General features: G+C 44.2%; 1 protein-coding gene across 3 annotated transcripts in view; it reads left to right on the forward strand.

The window, feature by feature from the left end:
- The first annotated feature begins 797 nt into the window (after nucleotides 1-797).
- trim9 (tripartite motif containing 9) overlaps nucleotides 798-22,350 on the forward strand; it is a 43,038-nt gene continuing 21,485 nt past the window's right edge. For all 3 annotated transcript variants that reach the window (XM_056427344.1, XM_056427345.1, XM_056427346.1), the window contains exons 1-3: nucleotides 798-1,682; nucleotides 17,693-17,788; nucleotides 19,141-19,263. In XM_056427344.1, the coding sequence (XP_056283319.1) occupies nucleotides 846-1,682; nucleotides 17,693-17,788; nucleotides 19,141-19,263 (1,056 nt within the window). In that variant the 5' untranslated portion in view covers nucleotides 798-845. The remainder of the gene's footprint in view (nucleotides 1,683-17,692; nucleotides 17,789-19,140; nucleotides 19,264-22,350) is intronic.

Genomic DNA, 22,350 nt, shown 5'->3' on the forward strand with positions numbered 1-22,350 from the left:
CATACAAATACACAAGTAAATACACAGATATGTGATATGATATGATATGATATTCCTTTATTTGTCCCACAGTGGGGACATTTCAAAAATCACAGCAGCGGTGCACATCAGAGCATCAATGAAAATAAATATAAAACACAAAACACAATACTAAAAAACTAAATACTAATACTAAATATACAGGGGGGGAAAGTGCTGATACGTGCATATACGAATGCTTTATGAATGAAGAGCTGTAACAATGTCTCTGTTTCCAATTGAATATGTTTATATTTGTTGTTCAGCTGCTCTTTCTCAAGTCAATGGACTAACCGGCTTAAAGAGAGCATCGTTATCTTCATAGAAGCAACACAAAGGCTGTGTTACATCTGCATGGTCACATTGTATGAATTGCTCTGCATTGATTATTTAGTTATTAACAGTTATGGCTGTTATGGTCCAGCGATGTGTCCAGAGACACTGGCTCTGTTGTCCCATCTCGCTGTGAAGATTATGAACTCCTCCTCTCCTCCCTGACAGTCGGCTCATCCAATGGCTGTTTGTAATCCACCGCTCGTCCAATAGCAACCCGGGGCTGGGCCGATGCTGGCCGCCGATTGGCTAAGACGTCGCGTGCTCCGCCTCCTCGGCTCTGGTGCCTTTTCCCTCTCGTCAAGGTTGCACTAGCAGTGAGAATCTCAGTAGGACGCGACCGGAGCTCCGTTTACGCGCAAACCGGCATCAGACTCACCATCCAGCCCCCCTTGGACCCTATTTGCTCTGACTTCCCCCTCCCTTCTTCCCCCTCGACTCCCCCCCACTCTACCGCCGCCGTGGATTCCCTCGCCTCCCAGAGAAGAGCAGCCATGGATGAGATGGAGGAAGAGTTGAAATGCCCCGTGTGCGGCTCTTTTTTCCGGGAGCCCATCATCCTGCCGTGCACGCACAACATCTGCCTGGCGTGCGCCCGGAATATCCTCGTGCAGACCCCGGACGCGGAGTCCCCGCAGAGCAGCCGAGCCTCCGGATCCGGCGTCTCTGACTATGATTACCTGGATATGGATAAAATGAGTTTGTACAGCGAGGCGGACAGTGGATACGGTTCCTACGGGGGCTTCGTCAGCGCTCCGACCACCCCGTGCCAGAAATCACCGAACGGGGTTCGGGTTTTCCCCCCGTCGGTGCCCCAGCCTCCTCCGCAACAGCACCTGCTGCTGCAGCCCGGCTCTCTGCCGCCGATCCCGCGCAACTCCTGCATCACCTGCCCGCAGTGTCACCGCAGCCTCAACCTGGACGAGCGGGGGCTCCGCGGATTCGCCAAGAACCGGGTGCTGGAGGGGGTCGTGGACCGGTACCAGCAGAGCAAAGCGGCCGCTCTTAAGTGCCAGCTGTGCGAGAAGAGTCCCAAGGAGGCCACCGTGATGTGCGAGCAGTGCGACGTCTTCTACTGCGACCCGTGCCGCCTCCGGTGCCATCCTCCCCGCGGTCCCCTCGCCAAGCATCGCCTGGTGCCGCCGGCGCAGGGGCGGATAAGTCGCCGCGCGAGTCCCCGCAAAACCTCCACGTGCACGGAGCACGAGCTGGAGAACCTAAGCATGTACTGTGTGCAGTGTAAGATGCCCGTGTGTTATCAGTGTCTGGAGGAGGGCAAACACGGCACGCACGAAGTCAAAGCTCTGGGCGCGATGTGGAAACTGCACAAGGTACGTGCGTAAAATACATAGACCGAGCTGCAACATCTTGATGTTCCCATGGACCAGTGCGTCCTTCCTCCGTGCGCGTGCGTGTGTTTGTGTGTGTGTGTGTTTGTGTGTGTAGCCCTGATTCATAATGATTCATCAGCCTCTGAGCAGAGCAACAAGTCCGCCTTGATAATAATGTGCGCCGCTGCGTATCTTGTCAGTTCCGCTCCGCATCCATAGACACACACACACACACACGCACGCACAGAGCCGCGGGGGATTTATTCTCTCCGTCACGTTGGAATTAAATGAACAATAATGTAAGTATAGATGCATTTGTCCAGCTGCACAATTTTCAGTCTCGATTTATGAAATGCGCACGTCTCCAAACTGGGAACTCTGCTGTCTGTTGGTGCGCAAAGCTGCTGCAGGAAGCAGCTCGATTGGAAATGATGGACAGAGGAGAGGAGAGGAGGAGGAGAGGAGAGGAGGAGAGGAGGAGGCCTCCTTTATCACTTCTTCTCCCTAAAATTATGAATTGAAGTTGTGCAGTGATTCTAGCTCTTGGCCATTTATCCACTGAGCTTCCATTCAGCAGATTCATTCTCTCTCTCTCTCTGTATATATATATTCTCTATGTATGCTCCACTCCCCCTCTCTTCTCTGACAGCTCAACAGGCGCCCCAGAGATCATTCGGCACGGCTAATATTGGAGCTACGCTTTAATGAGAGCCGGCAGTGGAGCGCGGCTGCAGCAGCGGGGCCTTCGGTGTGGACCGAGGGGCTATTTTGGACCCGGGAGCTGCGTTTCAGAGGGTCTGCAGTGTGTTCCATATTCGCCTCTGCAGCTGCAACGCTCGCCTCCACACTCCTCGGCTTCCAGTGGCGAGGGAGGATGTGGAGCTAGATATAGATGCTCTTCAATACACACACACACACACACGTTGATGTGATGGTGTTGCCTGGTTTCCATGAGGAGAATGTGAGAATCGTCGTATGACTCTAAAACTGCCGGTGAAGAGGCCTCCAGTGCAATCATCTCCCCTTGATGGTGGTGAAGATAGCGTATCACATGAGATGTATGAGGATATTGTGAAATTGATGGAAAAATCAGAGGGGGGGGGTCGGCCATTTCACTCCCATCAAATTGCCGTCGCTCGAAGATGTCGCCGGCCTTTCCCCGCCTCATCTTTCTTAGATCCAAACTGTCCAAATTTTTTGGAGAAACCGTGTCGATGGGGCCAATATGCAGCTTGTCGTGCTGTTTATTTTGGGCTTCTATTCGGGCACCTGCTTATTTCTGACCCGTTATCTGTTGCGACAGATGGCGGTTTGGAGTTTGGAGCTGGCAGCGTTGAGGATGGGCATCTTTCAGAGCTTCAGGGTGTTCCTCACATAATTCATCAGGGGAGAAATGGAACAGTTTTCCATGTCCTGCTGATGCACCGTGGATTGTCACGTGTCACTTGGTAAAAGAAACGGAAAGAAGTGGCTTCCTCTGACATCTGATTGGTCTCTAACCTCTGACTTTCTCAGTTGCTGGGAGTTCAAATCCGATGGATATTGAAATGAGCGGAAATATAATATTGTGTTTTCTTAAAGCGCTGCTGCGTTCTTCAAATTGAAAAGAAGAAAAAAGGGGGAAAAAGGAAATTGATGCGAGCGACATCTTTCGTTCAACTGTCATTTGATCCATTTTATATTTAAAAAATCAAAGCTTTAAGTTTAGGCTTTGGCCTTATGCAAAACCATTTAGTATTCTGATACACACTCTAACAGATATACTCACACGACCAGGAAACGCATGCTCATGCACATCTTGTTGCTTCATGCCGATGCAGAAAGTACGACGACAAGAAACGCAAACCTGGTTACTTTGCCACAAAATCTCAAATCCACACCTGCAGCATTTGCATGTGCGAGCAGAAAACACGCCCGCTGGTATCATTTACTAAGATCTCCTCGAGCTTCCAACTGGGGTCTATTTTTTGTTTGTTATTTCAAGGTTTTCTCAATAAAATCTGCACCGTCATCGCCGTCGTCTTGTTGCGCCGGAGACACACTGTGCTCTCTCTCTCTCTCTCTCTCTCTCGGCGAAACATTTCTCTATTTATGGAGACGGAGTTGCACAATACCTGCCGCCATGGCAACCGAATCCCTCTTGATCTCGTGCAGAGCAGCAGAGGTCTCCGAGATACCGGACCCACCGAGGGATCCATCCCAGATGCTTTACAGCCTCCCCCCCCCCCCCCCCACACACACACACCTCTACAGTACATTTGTCTAATCATGAATCTCGCTTTCTTTTGCTCAGACGTCTTCTCCACTTCTCCGGTGGTCTCTCAGGCAATAAAAAAAACCACAGTTTCATCTCCAACGCTCCCGTCCGGCCTGCGTGGCCGTGTCTGAACCGCGTCGATATTCAATTCCGGGTCCCCAAAGTCGAATGCAATCTAGGTCAACCTCTGTCGCCTTCAGTGTGTTTAGAGGCAATTAAAGGTGATTCATCACACAGGAGCTCATGGACAAGATGCGTGGGTGTGCAGAAAATAACATTGCAGCAGAGAATTAGCAGTGTTGCCCTCTTGCCGCCAACGGAGAGATAAATCAGAGGCAGCGGAGGAGACTTGGCCCTTTTGAGCTGGAGCAGAAAACGGGCTTCAGGACGTCGGCCGGTTCAGGAACACCTTCTCTTCTTCGTGTGTGTGGATCCTGATGTCAACGGACGCCCTGCCCACCGTGACGCCCGGGTCCATGCTGACGGAGCAGAAGACTAGAGGACTCGTCTCGGCCTCGAGGCCGACGCCGGCGGTTGATCCGTGTCTGGATGAGCGAACCTTGAGAAGTCGGACACTGGCGGTGGGATCCCCGTCCTCCTCTCCCGCTGTCTGCTAATAGTAATGAGTCTGGCTGTCAGTGTGGATCCCCTCACTGACATATATATATATACACATATATTATATATATATATACACTACCGTTCAAAAGTTTGGGGTCATCCAGACAATTTCGTGTCTTCCATGAAAACTGACTTTTATTTATCAAATGAATTGAAAATTTAATAGAAAATATAGTCAAGACATTGACAAGGTTAGAAATAATGATTAATATTTGAAGTATTAATTTTGTTCTTCAAACTTCAAGCTCGAAGGAAGGCCAGTTGTATAGCTTATATCACCAGCATAACTGTTTTCAGCTGTGCTAGCATAATTGCACAAGGGTTTTCTAATCAGACATTAGTCTTCTAAGGCGATTAGCAAACACAATGTACCATTAGAACACTGGAGTGATAGTTGATGGAAATGGGCCTCTATACACCTCTGGAGATATTTCATTAGAAACCAGACGTTTCCACCTAGAATAGTCATTTACCACATTAACAATGTATAGTGTGTATTTTTGATTCATGTTATCTTTATTGAAAAAACAGTGCTTTTCTTTGAAAAATAAAGACATTTCTAAGTGACCCCAAACTTTTGAATGGTAGTGTATATTTATATACATATATTATATATATAGACACATATATGTATCTATATATATATATAAGCTGCTTTTACACACAGGATTTAAAACATGGTCTGTCAACAATCTGATGCAGACTTGTGGTGGTCAGTGAGCCAATCGGTTTAGAAGAAAATAAATGGTTGTTGAAAGTACCTCGATGGTAAGAAATGCAGCAATATCTCTTTTCTATCACTTTTCTTGTTTGTCGTGATTAATTACAGAAATAACGACATTAGGATTCTGGACTTTTCCTTTCGCCTGCGGTTGGTTCAAATTCTGGCGCAATGTTTATTATATTTTTGTGTGCGTACATTAATGTGTACATTGCGATACAGATTACACCCGACTGTGGTCCGAGATATTTTTTTACGAGATATTTAGGCGTGTATATGTAAGAAATATTAGTTCCCCGTAATAAGATAAAACAACATTGTTTTGGTTTAAAGTTACGGACGTGTTGGAGTTCAGTTGTTCGGCCTTCTAGAAAGGCTCTCGCGTACGGCTCGGTGGACCACTGCAGTGTTGGTGATGGAGTGCGGATGAAATACCCGTTAGCTCGTTGGTTTCTGGCTGCAGGCTGTGATTCGCTGATACGGGGATGAGACGGAGGACAGGGGTCTCAAAGACATTCAGGTTGCCTCTGCTCCATCACAGGCGGAGGGGTTCTACCGTGTAACGAGATCAGCCGTGTAAATGTTAATAAAGAGGGAGATAAAGAAGAGGAAAAGGAGAGCGACTGACTGACCCAGAATGCCCGGAGAGAGGAAGTGAAACGGAGGCGGAGCCTCTTGGGTCCACACAGGAAACTTACTGAAGGTGTTTTTTTATTTTGACATATTATTATATAACTTCTCCGAGTGGGAACACAGACCAGCTGAAAATGTCAACTTGCTCCAGGCGTGGAACTGGAGAGAGATAAATGCCCCAAAACTCCCATGTGCCAGTTCCCCACCGGGAAACGAAAGAAAGGACCTTTTTTTCTTGATAAATGAGTCCAAACCAAAAAAGTAAGTTATCAGATTTTGTAGGAGGGATTTAAGACGGAATAATTAATTCTGCCCTATCACGGCCAGCCCTCATCAAATGAGGCTAAGTTAGGAATCTGTGCAGCAGCAGATGATGACAGGTCCCGGTTTTCATCGTCGTCATAATCATCCGCAGGATAATCATCATCGTTTTGATTGAGACGGTGAGGATATAAACTTAGAAGAAGAAATTATGTCATTCTCAGCATTGTGACTTTACTGAGCAGAGAAATCTGATTTAAATCCAACATGATCATCTCACTGAGTTAGTTGTTGTTGAGTGGGGTCAAAATGAGTGCGCCAGGTGGAGAGTTAGAGAAAGTATAGCCTGATGCACCATGGCGACAGAGAACTCCTGTTTCTGATTGGCTGACAGGAATCTTTTTAAAAGTGCATCTCGGGACACCGCAATCATTCATACTTATATTACACTATTGGTCTCCACGGCAACAATGTCGACACGGTTACTTCCCAGTAAGATATTTGGGTAAATTAAGGCAACTTGTCATGTGTTTTGACATCTTGCAGAAATCTCTCCTGAATTCTGTTTATTAATAATGCCTTCGTTCCTTCTAATCGTTTCTCAGCTTCGCCACGGATATATTAATTCCCTGGCTATAAATATATCAACTTGTTAGCCGCTATGTACCCCGCAGCATGACCGATCAAATTGCCCAAAATATCAACAAAATGGCCCCTGGATATGTGAGGTGAGGTCCGACTGGCCTTTAACTTCACCGACTCCCGGACATAAGCGGCACTTGTTGCTTCCTCCGCTATTGATATCCACATTAACGTAATCCTTTACTGGGATTGCGTAACCCCTCGTTTTGAAATGGGTTCAGCATCAGAACTTCAAAGCACACACACACACACACACACACACAGACACACACACACACAGCTCGTCCATCCACACAGGTGTTGTCACTTATGTTGCCTGATTGGACGTCTTCTCTGGACTGCGTGGACATGAACAAACAGAACGCCATTCACGTCTCTATCGCACGCCTGTTGCGCCTACGTCTTTGGGTCTTTGCACATGGAGACGACTCATCATTTTTTTTTTTTTTATCCTCCATTTTGTCTGACTGAATCAAAAGATGTTTGGAAAGAGCGGTTTCCATCTGACAACCAACACTATGTAAAACAACACATACACACACACACTACAAAATATAATGGCTGGGCCAGGAGACAGCGTCACAAGAAGCGATTTCACTATCTTAGGAAGCCAAATCAACAAATCAATGAGTATTGCAGAAATATAAAAGGTGTGAAGCCAAAATGTTGAATCCCAAAAGTGATTAAAAAAACATCCTTGTTTTAAATTATGTTTGAGATCATCTTTTGGACGGGCCTCAAGTGTCGATGCTGTTTTTAGAATCGTTGTTTTTACTAAATAGATGCTCTATCAAAGAGGAGAGTAACTGACACCTGACTGAATACCTGACGGAACCTTTAAAACACCTTCCTCCTCCTCCTCCTCCTCTACAGGTTAAATATCCATTTCCCTATGTCTCTGTACTCTATTGGTTCTATTTGACACCCTGAGACTAGATCAACATGTTCTGGTGACTAAATGATCTGCAGAAAGACGCCGCCTGATGAATCCACCGCTGACTAGAATTGACACTTGTGCCTCGTGATGAAAACTGGCAACTTTTTAATATCCTAGTTTCATCGCCTTTTCTTCCGCGTGTGTGGATAGTTCACGACGACGTCTGCATTATTGATGACGGCAGATATAAGTGATGAATAATGCACCGGCCACTTACTGCTCGTGGAAGATGGGTTTCATTTGGGAACTTGTTGAACACATAGGAGTAACACAATCTGGAATCCCGTGTTGGAGGACATAAGAGCTTTATTTTTTAACAACATAAAGGTTCCCCAAGAGAGTAGATATCGTCAAGTCGCCCGCTTAATATTTCAAACTGTATTCTCTACGTGTGAAACATCTGCAACCTTTCATGTTGGAGTCTCTGGTTATGATAACTAGGGGGAAAGCAATCAGTTATCAAGCTGTGCAAAAATAACCTCATATTGTATTTTTCTTGATCGTAGGGTTTCAGTGTAAGCCGTGTGTTTGATGTCTTCTGCCACCAGAAGTTGACCTCGGCCTCTGTTGACGCCGGTTTACAGTGTGGAATCAAAAGACTGTGTCCTAGGCTACCACGCAGGGTTAAATGAGGCTAAAAAGACTGTTGACAGAACACCAGAGAGACGACTTAACCCCGAAGCTCTGAGAAAAGAGCGGAGCGTTTCAAAAGTAGGTTTTTTAAAGTAGGTTATGGGAACTCAAAATCTATCTTTACCGTGGACACATTTGATATATATGTATGTACACTACCGTTCAAAAGTTTGGGGTCACTTAGAAATGTCATTATTTTTCTAAGAAAAGCACTGTTTTTTCAATAAAGATAACATTAATCAAAAATACCCACTATACATTGTTAATGTGGTAAATGACTATTCTAGGTGGAAACGTCTGGTTTCTAATGAAATATCTCCAGAGGTGTATAGAGGCCCATTTCCATCAACTATCACTCCAGTGTTCTAATGGTACATTGTGCTTGCTAATCGCCTTAGAAGACTAATGGATGATTAGAAAACCCTTGTGCAATTATGTTAGCACAGCTGAAAACAGTTATGCTGGTGATATAAGCTATACAACTGGCCTTCCTTTGAGCTTGAAGTTTGAAGAACAAAATTAATACTTCAAATATTAATCATTATTTCTAACCTTGTCAATGTCTTGACTATATTTTCTATTAAATTTTCAATTCATTTGATAAATAAAAGTGAGTTTTCATGGAAGACACGAAATTGTCTGGATGACCCCAAACTTTTGAACGGCTGTGTATATGTGTGTGTTTTTTGAATTGGCTTGAGGAGTAATGCTTTTCCTCCGCTGCGACTTTAAGAGCTCAGCAGTGACATTACACCTACCTCCCTCTTTCCTTGCACTTCCCACTTCCGAGTCGGGGCTTTAATCCAAATTGGCTCCGATGCCTCTCCGACAGATTGGCGAGTTCGCTCGGCCGCAGAGAGAAAACGCAACACGCCGAATGGCCCCCGAGCCGCTTGTGAATCATTCATGTCGTGCACGTGTTCCCACTCGGCTTCATTACTGAGATGATTAGTGCACCCAAAAAGTAGGGACAACATAAACCACCTCAACAAATCCTCCTTGGCCCCTTGCGAACATGACCAGCGTCCTCCTCTCTACACGGGTGTCGCATGATGCTCTTTTCCCCACTGTCCCTGAACAAGCCTGAATGTGCTTTGCATTGTTAGCTTTGTCGAGCACAAACTCATATTAGCGTCGTAATAGTTCTCATCAATCACTGAGGGAGATATCTCCATGTTGGCCAAGAGTTTGGAGGGCGGGTATTTTTTTAATAGAGGAAACATAAGAGCAAACGTGTCAGGGATTAATTACACAACTTGCTTCTCTGCTCTAACGTACGCCGCAGACGTTAGCATGCCCGGCTAACTAGCTTACCACCGAAAGCAGTACCAAGCAAAGCATGATAATACAGTGGGACTAAGAGTTTGGAGGGTGTAGTGTCTTCAGTTGTTTTAGTCTTACCCATTCCGAAAACACAAGAGCGACATTTTAAAGTGTGGATTAGCGGCGTGTTTTGCTAACAACAGTTGCAATCGTTAGCGCGTCCAGATAATTAGCTTACAGCAGAACCACGAGCGATAATTTGAGAGTGAAAGCTTTAAAATCTTTACTTTCTAAACTAGAGATGCACCGATCAGGTTTTTGGTGCCGATCACCGATCACTGAAATCAGTACCTGCCGATCTGATAATACCGATCACCGATCACGGTGTCGATTGAAGCATTCTATTTATTGTGTAGCATTATTGCCTAGGACTATGAGGAAATACATACACTACCGTTCAAAAGTTTGGGATCACCCAGACAATTTTGTGTTTTCCATTAAAACTCACACTTTTATTTATCAAATGAGTTGCAAAATGTATAGAAAATATAGTCAAGACATTGACAAGGTTAGAAATAATGATTTGTATTTGAAGTATTAATTTTTTTCTTCAAACTTTGCTTTCGTCAAAGAATGCTCCTTTTGCAGCAATTACAGCATTGCAGACCTTTGGCATTCTAGCTGTTAATTTGTTGAGGTAATCTGTTGAAATGTCACCCCACGCTTCCTGAAGCACCTCCACAAGTTGGATTGGCTTGATGGGCACTTCTTGCGGACCATACGGTCAAGCTGCTCCCACAACAGCTCAATGGGGTTGAGATCTGGTGACTGGCCACTCCATTACAGACAGCAAGCTGCCTGCTTCTTCCCTCAATAGTTCTTGCACAATGTGGAGGTGTGCTTTGGGTCATTGTCCTGTTGGAGGAGGAAATTGGCTCCAATCAAGCACTGCCCACAGGGTATGGCATGGCGTTGCAAAATGGAGTGATAGCCTTCCTTATTTAAAATCCCTTTTACCTGGTACAAATCTCCCACTTTACCAGCACCAAAGCAGCCCCAGACCATCACATTACCTCCACCATGCTTGACAGATGGTGTCAGGCACTCTTCCAGCATCTTTTCACCTGTTCTGCGTCTCACAAATGTTCTTCTGTGTGATCCAAACACCTCAAACTTGGATTCATCTGTCCATAACACCTTTTTCCAATCTTCCTCTGTCCAATGCCTGTGTTCTTTTGCCCATACCAATCTTTTCTTTTGATTGGCCAGTCTCAGATATGGCTTTTTCTTTGCTACTCTGCCTAGAAGGCCAGCATCCCGGAGTCGCCTCTTCACTGTCAGTGAGGCGTCTATTTCTCAAACTAGAGACTCTAATGTACTTGTCTTCTTGCTGAGTTGTGCACCGGGGCCTCCCACTTCTCTTTCTGCTCTGGTTAGAGCCCGTTTGTGCTGTTCTCTGAAGGGAGTAGTACACACCGCTGAAGGAAATTTTCAGTTTCTTTGCAATTTCTCGCATTTCTAAGAACAAGAATAGACTGGCGAGTTTCACATGAAAGTTCTTTTTTTCTGGCCATTTTGAGAGTCTTATCGAACCCACAAATGTGATGCTCCAGATAATCAACTAGCTCAAAGGAAGGCCAGTTTTATAGCTTCTCTCATCAGCAAAACAGTTTTCAGCTGTGCTAACATAATTGCACAAGGGTTTTCAAGGGTTTTCTAATCATCCATTAGTCTTCTAAGGCGATTAGCAAACACAATGTACCATTAGAACACTGGAGTGATAGTTGATGGAAATGGACCTCTATACACCTCTGGAGATATTTCATTAGAAACCAGACGTTTCCACCTAGAATAGTCATTTACCACATTAACAATGTATAGAGTGTATTTCTGATTGATTTAATGTTATCTTCATTGAAAAAAACAATGCTTTTCTTTGAAAAATAAGGACATTTCTAAATGATCCCAAACTTTTGAACGGTAGTGTATATAAAGCAACTCAAACATTAAAGAAATTACCGATTTCTTTAAACATTTAGGACTTTTACTTTGAAAAATGTCCTAATTGATACATTAAAATTGTTTGATTGCTATTGTAGGGGATTTCAGTTATGTATGGAACACGTCTGCATTATTCATTTCCTGGAACTCTTGGGGAAATCTATATACAGGACTTTTCTTAACATACAAAAGTCTGACTTATTTTTATAAACTCTTCCTTGGTACAGTAAAAATGTTTTAATGTTAACATAATTTAAGCTAAATCTCAGAAACGATCTATAAAGATACAAAATCAGTTCATTGTTTACTTTTATATGTTAGTGTTTGATTTGTCGTCATCTTATTTTGATAAACGGATGTTGTTTCACGAGGTTCTTTCCGCTAACTTTGCAAAACCGGATGTTGTCACTTAAATCCTTCCGCTAACTTTATCAAAACCCTCGCTCGCTCCTGATGGAATGCGTTTACCGTCAACATCAGTCTGTAGGGGCAGACATGTGAGAGCTGAGTCGACCCAGAGATTCAACTCGGGGGACGGGGACGCCGCTCGGTGGTGAGGATCCCCTCGTGGACCTCTCACTCTGCGGCCCTCGCCGGGCGCATCGTCTCCGTTGCGGTGCGCTGCGATTGAAACGTCTGATAGTTCTCGCAGATGTTACGTCATCTGATCGATCGGTTTGATCGGCCGTTTTGAGAACGCCGATCAAAACCGATAATGGGAATATCGGCCGATATGGATCGGCGCCGATCAGATCGGTGCATCCCTATTCTAAACGTTTTAAGACTGTAACTCAGGTAGGATGCGTGCTGCCGAGCTGCTGTGAATAGTGCAATGCATCTTGGGATACGCTCGGCTGTGAAGGTCAGTTCGATCCCCCAAATACGGGTAAAGTAGGCCACATTCCTCGCAAACATTTGAAGGCGTCTTCAAAATGGGACAGCCTTGTTGTAGCTGCTGTGGTATCGTACAAGGAGAACGGGTATCACACGCACAACTAGAGCAAACAAGCAAACAAATAACGGTGAGATGTCTATTTAGTGTGTTAAATATAAATGCAAGAATAGTATAATAAGAGAGAAATACGAATATGCCTTGAAATCTACAGTATGAATGTAATATTAAAGGAAGAGTAGGAAGGAGTTTGATTTAGTAAAATAACAACACGCGATGACGATCAATCATCATCGCTGAGAGAAGACGCTGCGCCTGTAGAACCTTTGGTGTCGGTCCCATAGCGCTCTTGGTCCCATGTGTCGCTAAAGTCTGGCTGTCCATATGCCGACCTGCCGGCCGTGGCACCGGTGTCTCCCCCAGGCGGGACGTAGCCGTGCAGAAATAAAACGGCCTTGTTTTTTTTTCTCGAGTTTTGACCTGGTTTTGAGGGATTGAGTTCTGAGGACTGAGCTCTGAGGACTGAGGACTGAGGACTGAGCACTGAGGCCTGAGGACTGAGGACTGAAGATTGAGGATTGAGGACTGAGGACTGAGGCCTGAGGACTGAAGGTTGAGGCCTGAGGTTTGAGGCCTGAGGACTGAGGCCTGAGGATTGAGCACTGAGGACTGAAGTTTGAGGACTGAGGTTTGAGGACTGAGGAGTGAGGTTGAGGATGGAGGATTGAGGATTGAGGAGTGAGGACTGAAGATTGAGGACTGAGGATAGAGGTTTGAGGCCTGAGGACTGAAGATTGAGGCCTGAGGACTGAGGACTGAGGTTTGAGGACTGAGGGTTGAGGAATGAGGACTGAGGACTGAGGACTGAGGACTGAGGGTTGAGGACTGAGGACTGAGGACTGAGGCCTGAGGATTGAGGCCTGAGGACTGAGGACTGAGGTTTGAGGACTGAGGTTTGAGGACTGAGGGTTGAGGACTGAGGAATGAGGACTGAGGCCTGAGGTTTGAGCTCTGAGGACTGAGCTCTGCGCGACAGACCGGGCGGAAAAACGCCTCCAGACAATCGAGCGCTGTTCGTTTCATCTGCTCCGCCACCGAACGAGCAGGCCGAACGAGAACATGACCTGCGATCGAGGCCAGGTGTGAGTGTGTGACGAAGCCGCCGCGGTGTGAGGGAACGTTTCGGACGACGTGAGATTTTGATCGGCAGGATTCCAAAATGATGGAGAGAAATGGAGAAATTGTCTCGCCTCAGAAGTCGAGCAGCCGACGATGTGAACTGTGTGCTTTTAAAAATGTCTTCGGTTTCACATACGCCACATAGGATGCAGACCACTCTTTAAAGTAAATATGAAGCCAGTTAACGTAGCTTAGCATAAAGAATGGGAACAGGGGGAAACTGCTAGCTTGGCTCGAATCTGCACATTATATCTGAGTTTATGCTTTTATTTATTATTTAATACATATTAATGTCACTGCGCCCCGACTGAAACTTTTAATTTTCACACTTGTTATACTCAAAATGACCAAATGAGACATGACATGTTAATAACGAGCTTTTAAGATTCTGGTAGGTGGATTATTTTATATTTAGACAGAACCAGGCTGAACTAAGACTGCTGGCAGTGGTTCTTATTTAACAGACTGACATGAGAGCAGAGATTTTATTTTATTACTTGCCACAAAATTAAATTAAAACTTTCCAAGAAAGAAAGAGCTAAGCCCACTCAGAGTGGAAGAGTCAGGCATCACCACTTTAAAGTCATATTGATGGATTCTCACGACATTTAGATTTAGATCAGTTCCTTTACCGCTGAAATTATTTGATTGATTGCGAAATATTTTAGTGATATAGTTTGTTGCGTACTGTTTGCGAAGAGCATCCGATACTCAAACTTTGGTAATCAATTAATTATTTCATGCTATTTTCTTGTAAACATGAATATATTTTAGTTTTGGAAAGACAAAATATGCGATTCAAAGATTTCCCCAAGTGACAACTTGTACATTATTGTTACCTTCGCATTGAAAATGCGGAAGGTTATGTTTTGATCGCCGTGTATTTATTTATTTATTTATTTATTTGTATGCGTGTTACTCGCATAACTAAAAAAGTATTACACCGAATGGCATGAAATTTGGTGGGATGATTGGTTATTATCCGGGGATCATTTGATTCGATTTTGGGATCGATCGGGTCAAAGGTCAAGGTCATGAAAAGGTCAAAATCTTCTTTTTACCATAGCACGGTCAATTTTTTATTTATTTTTGCAACTAATGCCAAAATGTTCATAATTCAATGCCCAATCTTGTGATGTGCGAAGGTATGCGCTCTACCGAGTGCCCATTCTTGTTTTACATTGAAATGATTATCTGCAGCTTTATAATCCTCCACGTGTTGTTGAGACATCTTGTATCCAGTACACATCTTTTCATTCCTGCAGGTCTCTCGGGATGTCGGTCCCCAGTTAACAAAGAGGAAGTTCCTAACAGGAACGTTTACATTTCGGTCTTTACTCAGCTGTTACCGGCTCAGACAGTCCCTTGGTGCAGTTAGTGGGCAGCTGTCATGGTTTCCCAAACTCCGAGGTCAAAGGTCAACTGTCGGCCCCCGCAGATAGATTCTCATTTGATCGGCTTACGTCGAACAGCCGGGAGCTGCGTTGACACAGAGCCGCGTTTACAGTAGTTTTTCTCTGTATCGGCGAGTTCCAGGTTTTTATTGCTCTCTCCTCGAGTGGAAGTGATTTTTTTCTCTCCTTCTTCTCTTCTCTTCACTCGGTTCCCTCTTTTCCTTCCCGGGAGACAATACCCTCCCCAAGTTGACGGTCGGCCGCTCAACCGTACGAGGTTCCCACGGGGTCAGGTCCTCTCGCTCCGTCACCTCCGCGTTCACACAACCCTCGCTCTACATACATGAACACCCCCCCCCCCCCCCCTCTCTCTCTCTCTTTCCCCCCCGCTATCCTAACAGGAGCGTCTGTGACCGTGTTTACATGCATTCGAATAACTGGCTTAGTCGGACTGAAATCGAATTATCCGTTTCCTGTCAACACCTTTGTTCGACTATGTGCGGTCCGACTACGATCCGATTAACACCCCTGGATAACTCGATCCGATCCGGTTGATAATTCGACTATCGCGGCATGTAACGGTGAATTGGATTAGGAACTGGACTTTGCGTCTTTGCGCATGCTTGAGATCCCGCCGCCCTCCTCCCTCCTCCCTCCCATGTCGTGACCCGGAAGTCGAAAGAGACGATAATGTCACTATTAACATCATGCAAGAATAGTAGAGGGATGTAGCTTCGCCTTGCTCTCTGTTCGCCATCTTTCTCGAAATGTTGATGTTGTTGTTGTTGTTGTTGGTAGTGGTGAAGAGGTCAAGCGGAAATGGCTGTATCACCACGAGTTGTAATGAAAACAGCGCCACCTATCGTATCGGATATGACATGCTTTCAAAGGCCAATGATTCAAATTACTCACTGCCATGTATATTGGGATAACAGCAGATCCCCCAAAAGATAGCAGAGTCCGACTAAAGCAAGATTCGAATTATACCATCATGGAAACGCACTGTGTGTGTCATCGCACACACAACCACAGCGATGGTATTTCCCGTCACATGTACAGAGCTCTGCTCCAAAATGACCCGGGACTCTATTCCAAAAATAAAAAAGTCAAGGGCTTTACTGTACATGAATCGTCTGAGTTTTCGTTGTAAATGTCACGTTGTGTGTGAGAGGAGAGCTGACGAGTTCATCGAGTCTCAGGGGTGAACACTTCAAAATGTCCGTTTCTCACAGCGATGAAAAGCAGCTTTGTTTGTGAATTTGAATTCTTCCAAAAACTTGAACACCGACTTCTTCAGAGTTGGAAGACATTCAGAGCATGACGGCTGAGTATGTGTGTATTTTAAAGCCCTCACATTTTGAACTCAACAGGCCGGCCGGGGAATCTGCATCTAAAATAACTTAAGCTGCTTGGAATGTCCCGCTGAGCTGCCTCCATGTGTCTTTACTGTCAATCTCAAAAGGTCACATTTAATACATGTTCCTTACACATGCATGAAACCAGATGTGGGGTTTATTCAGGAGGACTTAAGTTGAGAGTTATAGAGTACAAAAAATACAATAACCTCCATCAACACTGACAAAGGATGGGCCTTTGATGGGGGAGGGAGCTGCCGATAAAGCAGTCACTGGGGCCACAATGGTGATTATCATGAGCGATTCATGTGCAGATTATATTCTAATGTTGTTAATAATTGTTTGGTCTAGAGATCATATATTCATAAACTAGTTTTGATCAACCAGCTGTCCAAATCCCAGAGTTGTTCAGTTTACGATCACATAAAACAAAGAACAAAGCAGCAATCTTTGACATTTTCACACGAACAGAAAACCAGTTATCAAGATAGTCTTTATCTGGCTGGCTTCATTGGCACAAACATAACATTGGTTCCTATTTAATTATATATTTTAATTTGTACTTAACCCTCCTGTTACCTTAGGGTCAATTTGACCCCATTCAATGTTTAACCCTCCTGTTACCTTTACATTTACTGACATATTTTACCCTCGGGGTCAATTTGACCCCAGCAATTAAAACCTCCAGAAAATTATTAGAATTAATATTGTTTTCCAAGTTTAAGTGTGAGGTACTTTATGTTTGTTTGTTGACTACCTAAATAGCCCTTTAAATATATAAAAAAGTTGATATTTCTTATATGTTTGACACAGTGAAAAACAGCCTGGGGTCAAATTGACCCGAAAGAACACCGACATTAAACATTGAATGGGGTCAAATTGACCCTAAGGTAACAGGAGGGTTAATAAAAACATTTTTATTTATTTTTAAAGTGAAAAGGGGGAATTTTGTTTTGTTTTGCAATAAATAGTGAAACAATAAACTCCTGGATATGTGTTTATGCCATGGATTATTCTAATTATGTTGTGAACACAGTTTGAACCCTAAAAAAACGGCCATGCATGAGTAAATCTTGTCCTACTGCAGATTTGTTTGATATATATATTTATATATATATATAGTGGCATGTTGATTTATTATTGTCTTAGAATGCAGTCCAAACCAACACACCCACATTGCTCCATCTCTAACGCCCTCCTCCCTCTGTGCTCTCTCCACAGGGCCAGCTGTCTCAAGCTCTCACTGGCCTGTCGGACCGAGCCACCGAGGCCAAAGAGTTCCTGGTTCAGCTGAGAAACATGGTGCAGCACATCCAGGTACTGGAATACACACGCAGACAACGGGGGGGGGGGGGGGCTTTGCACACCGCCCCCTCATCCTCGACCCCGGGAGCCATGTTATCCGCCTCTCACAGGCGGAGCGTGCCACGATCTACATGTCCAGCACGTCACAGTCCTTTCTCTTGTACGAGCATTTACACATCAACCCTTCAATTTGAGATAAGCGACGGATGCATGATTTCTAAAGTTGTATTGAATATATTTCATATGTGGACTCAGACTGTGAGCGTGTAAAGAACACAACAATGAAGATATTCAATGAAACTGATGCATCACCATGGTAACAACAGCGCAGGTTTCATTTCTTTTGAAACGTGTGAGCGAGGATATGGATTCGAGTGGACATTCAGAGTTATCACATGTACGATATATCGACCGGGAATAGATGAATGTGCCGGACAACCTTCTGCCGTGTGCGGAGTGGCATGTGGTCAGAGGCCGATTAGAGGAACGCGGCGTGCCGTTGATTATCGACACGCGGTCAGGGAAACCCACCGTGGTGGGAGGTACGGGATAGAGGAGGAGGAGTGGACATTTGGGATGTGTGAAAACCAACTGTACGAGGCGTCCCGGTTCTCGTCATCTCGTGATGCCGACGCTTCACGATGATTCTATCCGCCCACCTCGTTTTCGATGACGAGCTCCTGGAGGAGACGCGTGAATGAAGAGGCATCGACTGTAACTCTGATCATCTCTTTATATGTCAGTGTGTTGCGTTGGATTACATCGGGGATTCACTCATGTAATGTTTCTGTATCTCCTCTGCTTTTAGTTATATATATATCTTATATTTGTAATTGAAAGTTCCTATATATATATATATATACACTATAGTTCAAATGATTGGGGTCACTTAGAAAATGTTGTGTTTTCCATGAAAACTCACACTTTCATTTATATAATGAATTTCAAAATGAACAGAAAATATAGTCAAGACATTGATGAGGTTAGAAATAATGATTTTTATTTGAAATATTCATTTTGTTCTTCAAACTTCTCGCTCAAGGGAAGGCCAATTTTATAGCTTCTCTCACCAGTATAACTGTTTTCAGCTGTGCTCACATCAAACGGGTTTTATAACCCTCCCTTAGTCTTCTAAGGCGATGAGCCTTTACTCCCATTAGAACACTGGAAATAGGCCTCTATACACCTATGTAGAGATTTCATTAAAAACTCGAGAATAATCATTTACCACACTAACAATGTATAGAGTGTATTTCTGATGACATTTCTAAGTGACCTCAAACCTTTGAACGGTAGTGTATATTGATATATTTAGTCTTTTAGAGTGGTGATGTTGTTTTCAGCCCCCGCCCGTTGTCTTGCAGGAGAACGGGGTGGAGTTCGAGGCCTGTTTGGTGGCGCAGTGCGACGCCCTCATCGACGCCCTGAACCGACGCAAGGCCCAGCTGCTGTCCCGGGTCAACAAAGAGCACGAGCACAAGCTGAAGGTGAGCGAGCACGAGCAGACAAAGGCATACGCAGTTCATCTCGAAATGTCAGAGATGGGGGGGGGGGGAGGTTATGGCTGTTTTTCACATGAAACATTTGGATAAACAGTCTGCAACAACAACTTAAGCCTGACAAAAATAAGTGCAACAACATTTGCGATGAATGAGGTATTCCTGACAACTGATGGCTTGTTGATGGGTAAGAACATCCGAGCCAAAGCTTTTGCTGCCTCTGAGGACAAGAAATGCCTCCTAATATTTATTTATTTATTAAATTACGCTGTTTCTGCAACTCTACCATTTTGGAGATTTTCTCAATGCATTTTTAAGATTTAAATGCACATTATTTTTTTTATTTTTTTAAAAGTGAAACTCAGTTCCACTGATTTGAGACAATGTTTTCTTCACACCGTAAACGAGTGTGTGTGTGGGGGGGGGGGGGGGACATGATGGAGATGGAGGAGGAGGAGGAGGAGATACATTTGTGTTGTACAGCATCCAATTTCACGCTTGGACACTCTGTGGAATCAAGGTTTCACACGTGTAGGTGGTTTGAAACGCAGCCTGTGCACGGCTTCATGCGAGCGCGCTCATACACACATTTTGCTTTCTCGTGTCCAAATATGGAATATTAAGATGTGAGGCGTTTCACTGACAAACTCCTCTCCATTTAATTCACATTTAGTTCTGGACAATGAGGGCCGGCCCCATATTTCTTTATGTGTTTCTGAAGGTTTACGTTTTGTCTTTTTCGATGTTTTGTAACTGAAATTGTCTTTTCCTTTACAAACTGGGCATAACGTTAAAAGCTACAATTACATATTTTGGGTAAACGTGCTTATTCGCTTTCTTGCTCAAGTTGAGAAAACAAATATCTTGTTTATGTCTTTCGGTAAGATCACAACACTGTATTTTCCAGATGTAGCATCTTGGATACGACTAATTTACATAGGAAAAGCAGATGCAAACAAAAATGCCAGCTATGCATTTTTTACGGATCCAATTAAGGCTCTAATGAAGCGCCCTAAATAATCCGGCTGATTCGGTCCCGCTAAGCTCTTTCCATGTGAGGAAACCATCAATTAATAACTGTTTAAACGGGCCGCAGCTGACTGGGCATCTCCCCGCTGCTCACCTCTGGTGCTGCACGTCGACGCCGTGTCCCGGTCGCCATGGGGACCGGGACACGGCGCTTGTTGTTTGAAGCCGTGGCGGCGAGGGAAGTGGTCCTTAATAGAGTGAGTCAGCTCCTGTTGTTGTGCTGCACATCAGGAGGACTGACCTGTGTGTGTGTGTGTGTGTGTGTGTGTGTGTGTGTGTGTGTGTGTGTGTGTGTGTGTGTGTGTGTGTGTGTGTGTGTGTGTGTGTGTGTGTGTGTGTGTGTGTGTGTGTGTGTGTGTGTGTGTGTGTGTGTTCAGAGAGACGGAGCAGAACGGTGGTTTCATGGCAGTTTGTCACACTGAGCGGTTACAAACGCTGCTTCACGCCAACATCTGGACAGCGGTGCATTAAAAAAGCTCCTCTGGGGACAGACAGTATGTCATGAGGACATTTAGCCCCGTTCATAGATCACTTTATTTTATACTAATCGCAATTATCTACATTTTTTCGATTTTAATTTTTCTCACTTTATCTCAGTAGAATATGGAAATTAACTTCGAAAGACATAAATGAATGCACCAACATTAGGAGTCTTTCAAGGAATAGTTAGTATTTGTGTGATAGGCTAACTTATTAGCTTATCTTACCGAGCATGAGTTCAGGAAATGAGGACACGAGCTAGCTTCTAAGATTCACTGATTTACACCTTATTTTATTAGTTAAATCTGCAAAAACATCAATATAACTAGAACGGGCACTCGGTAGAGCGCATACCTTCACATATCACAAGATTGGGCATTGAATTATGAACATGTTGGCATTAGTTGCATGCAAATTGGATAAAAATTGACCGTGCTATGGTAAAAAGAAGATTTTGACCTTTCCACGACCTTGACCTTTGACCCGATCTATCCCAAAATCTAATCAAATGGTCCCCGGATAATAACCAATCATCCCACCAAATTTCATGCGATTCGGTTTAAAACTTTTTTTGTTATGCGAGGAACACGCATACAAATGAATAAATAAATACACGCCGATCAAAACATTACCTTCCGCATTTTCAATGCGAAGGTAATAACAGCAGGTTATGGTTTTACGTGCGCCAATGTGCCAGATTCTTCCATCCTCTTGGTAATCGGAGCGGTGAGAGACGAGAGGGGGCAGATTGTGTTGCCTTCGGTCGGAACCAGGCGAGCTGTTTCCAGTCTTTATGCTAAGCTAACTAGCAGCACAGTGTTTTAATGGGGAACGTATTACATATGATCAAACCCAGCCTCTGCTGTCCGTCCCCCTTCACTGTATTTATTCTGGGAGTCAGCAGGGACGTGATGAGGAGTTCAGAGGATCACAACGTGAATCAGAAACTAAAGCGTCTTCTCGCGTTGGCCGCCGGACGCTTTAATGAGTCGCGCTGCGTTCAGGCTCTTCTTATTTCCCCCCGTAGTGATTTGCCGACCTCCGTGTTGACTCCTCGTCATGTCACTAAGTGTTGCTCCGGGGGATCTCTGGGAGAGTGACATATGGAGAATGCTGCTGAATTCAGTTTGTGTATTATTCATCGGTAGTAGGGCTTTTTATAAAGTGAAAACTTGTTAAGGCTGCACCTACAACATTGATTAATAATGCATAATTAAGTCTTAATAATCATAAACAGTGTCCATCCCAGTTTTACTAGACTTTAACGTCTTCATCGTCTTATTTTTTGTTTATACTATAACTATAAAAATGGATAAAAGCAGAACATATTGATGATTTTGTGTCATTTCTACTCGCTAATGACTAGTTCTGATTATTTTCCACTTTCTTGACATTGATTTTTTTTGGAGCTCTAATCATTTTCACCATTTGTTGTTCAAGCTTCTTCAATGTGAGAGTTTGCTGCTTGTTTAATTTATTGTAATGTGTTGGTCAGACAAAACGACCATTTAATGACATTTTATACACAAAACAGACGGTGATAAAAAGAAAAATATTCGCGACCCA

This window comes from Pseudoliparis swirei, chromosome 11 (genome assembly GCF_029220125.1).
Source record: "Pseudoliparis swirei isolate HS2019 ecotype Mariana Trench chromosome 11, NWPU_hadal_v1, whole genome shotgun sequence".
NCBI classification, from domain to species: Eukaryota; Metazoa; Chordata; class Actinopteri; order Perciformes; family Liparidae; genus Pseudoliparis; species Pseudoliparis swirei.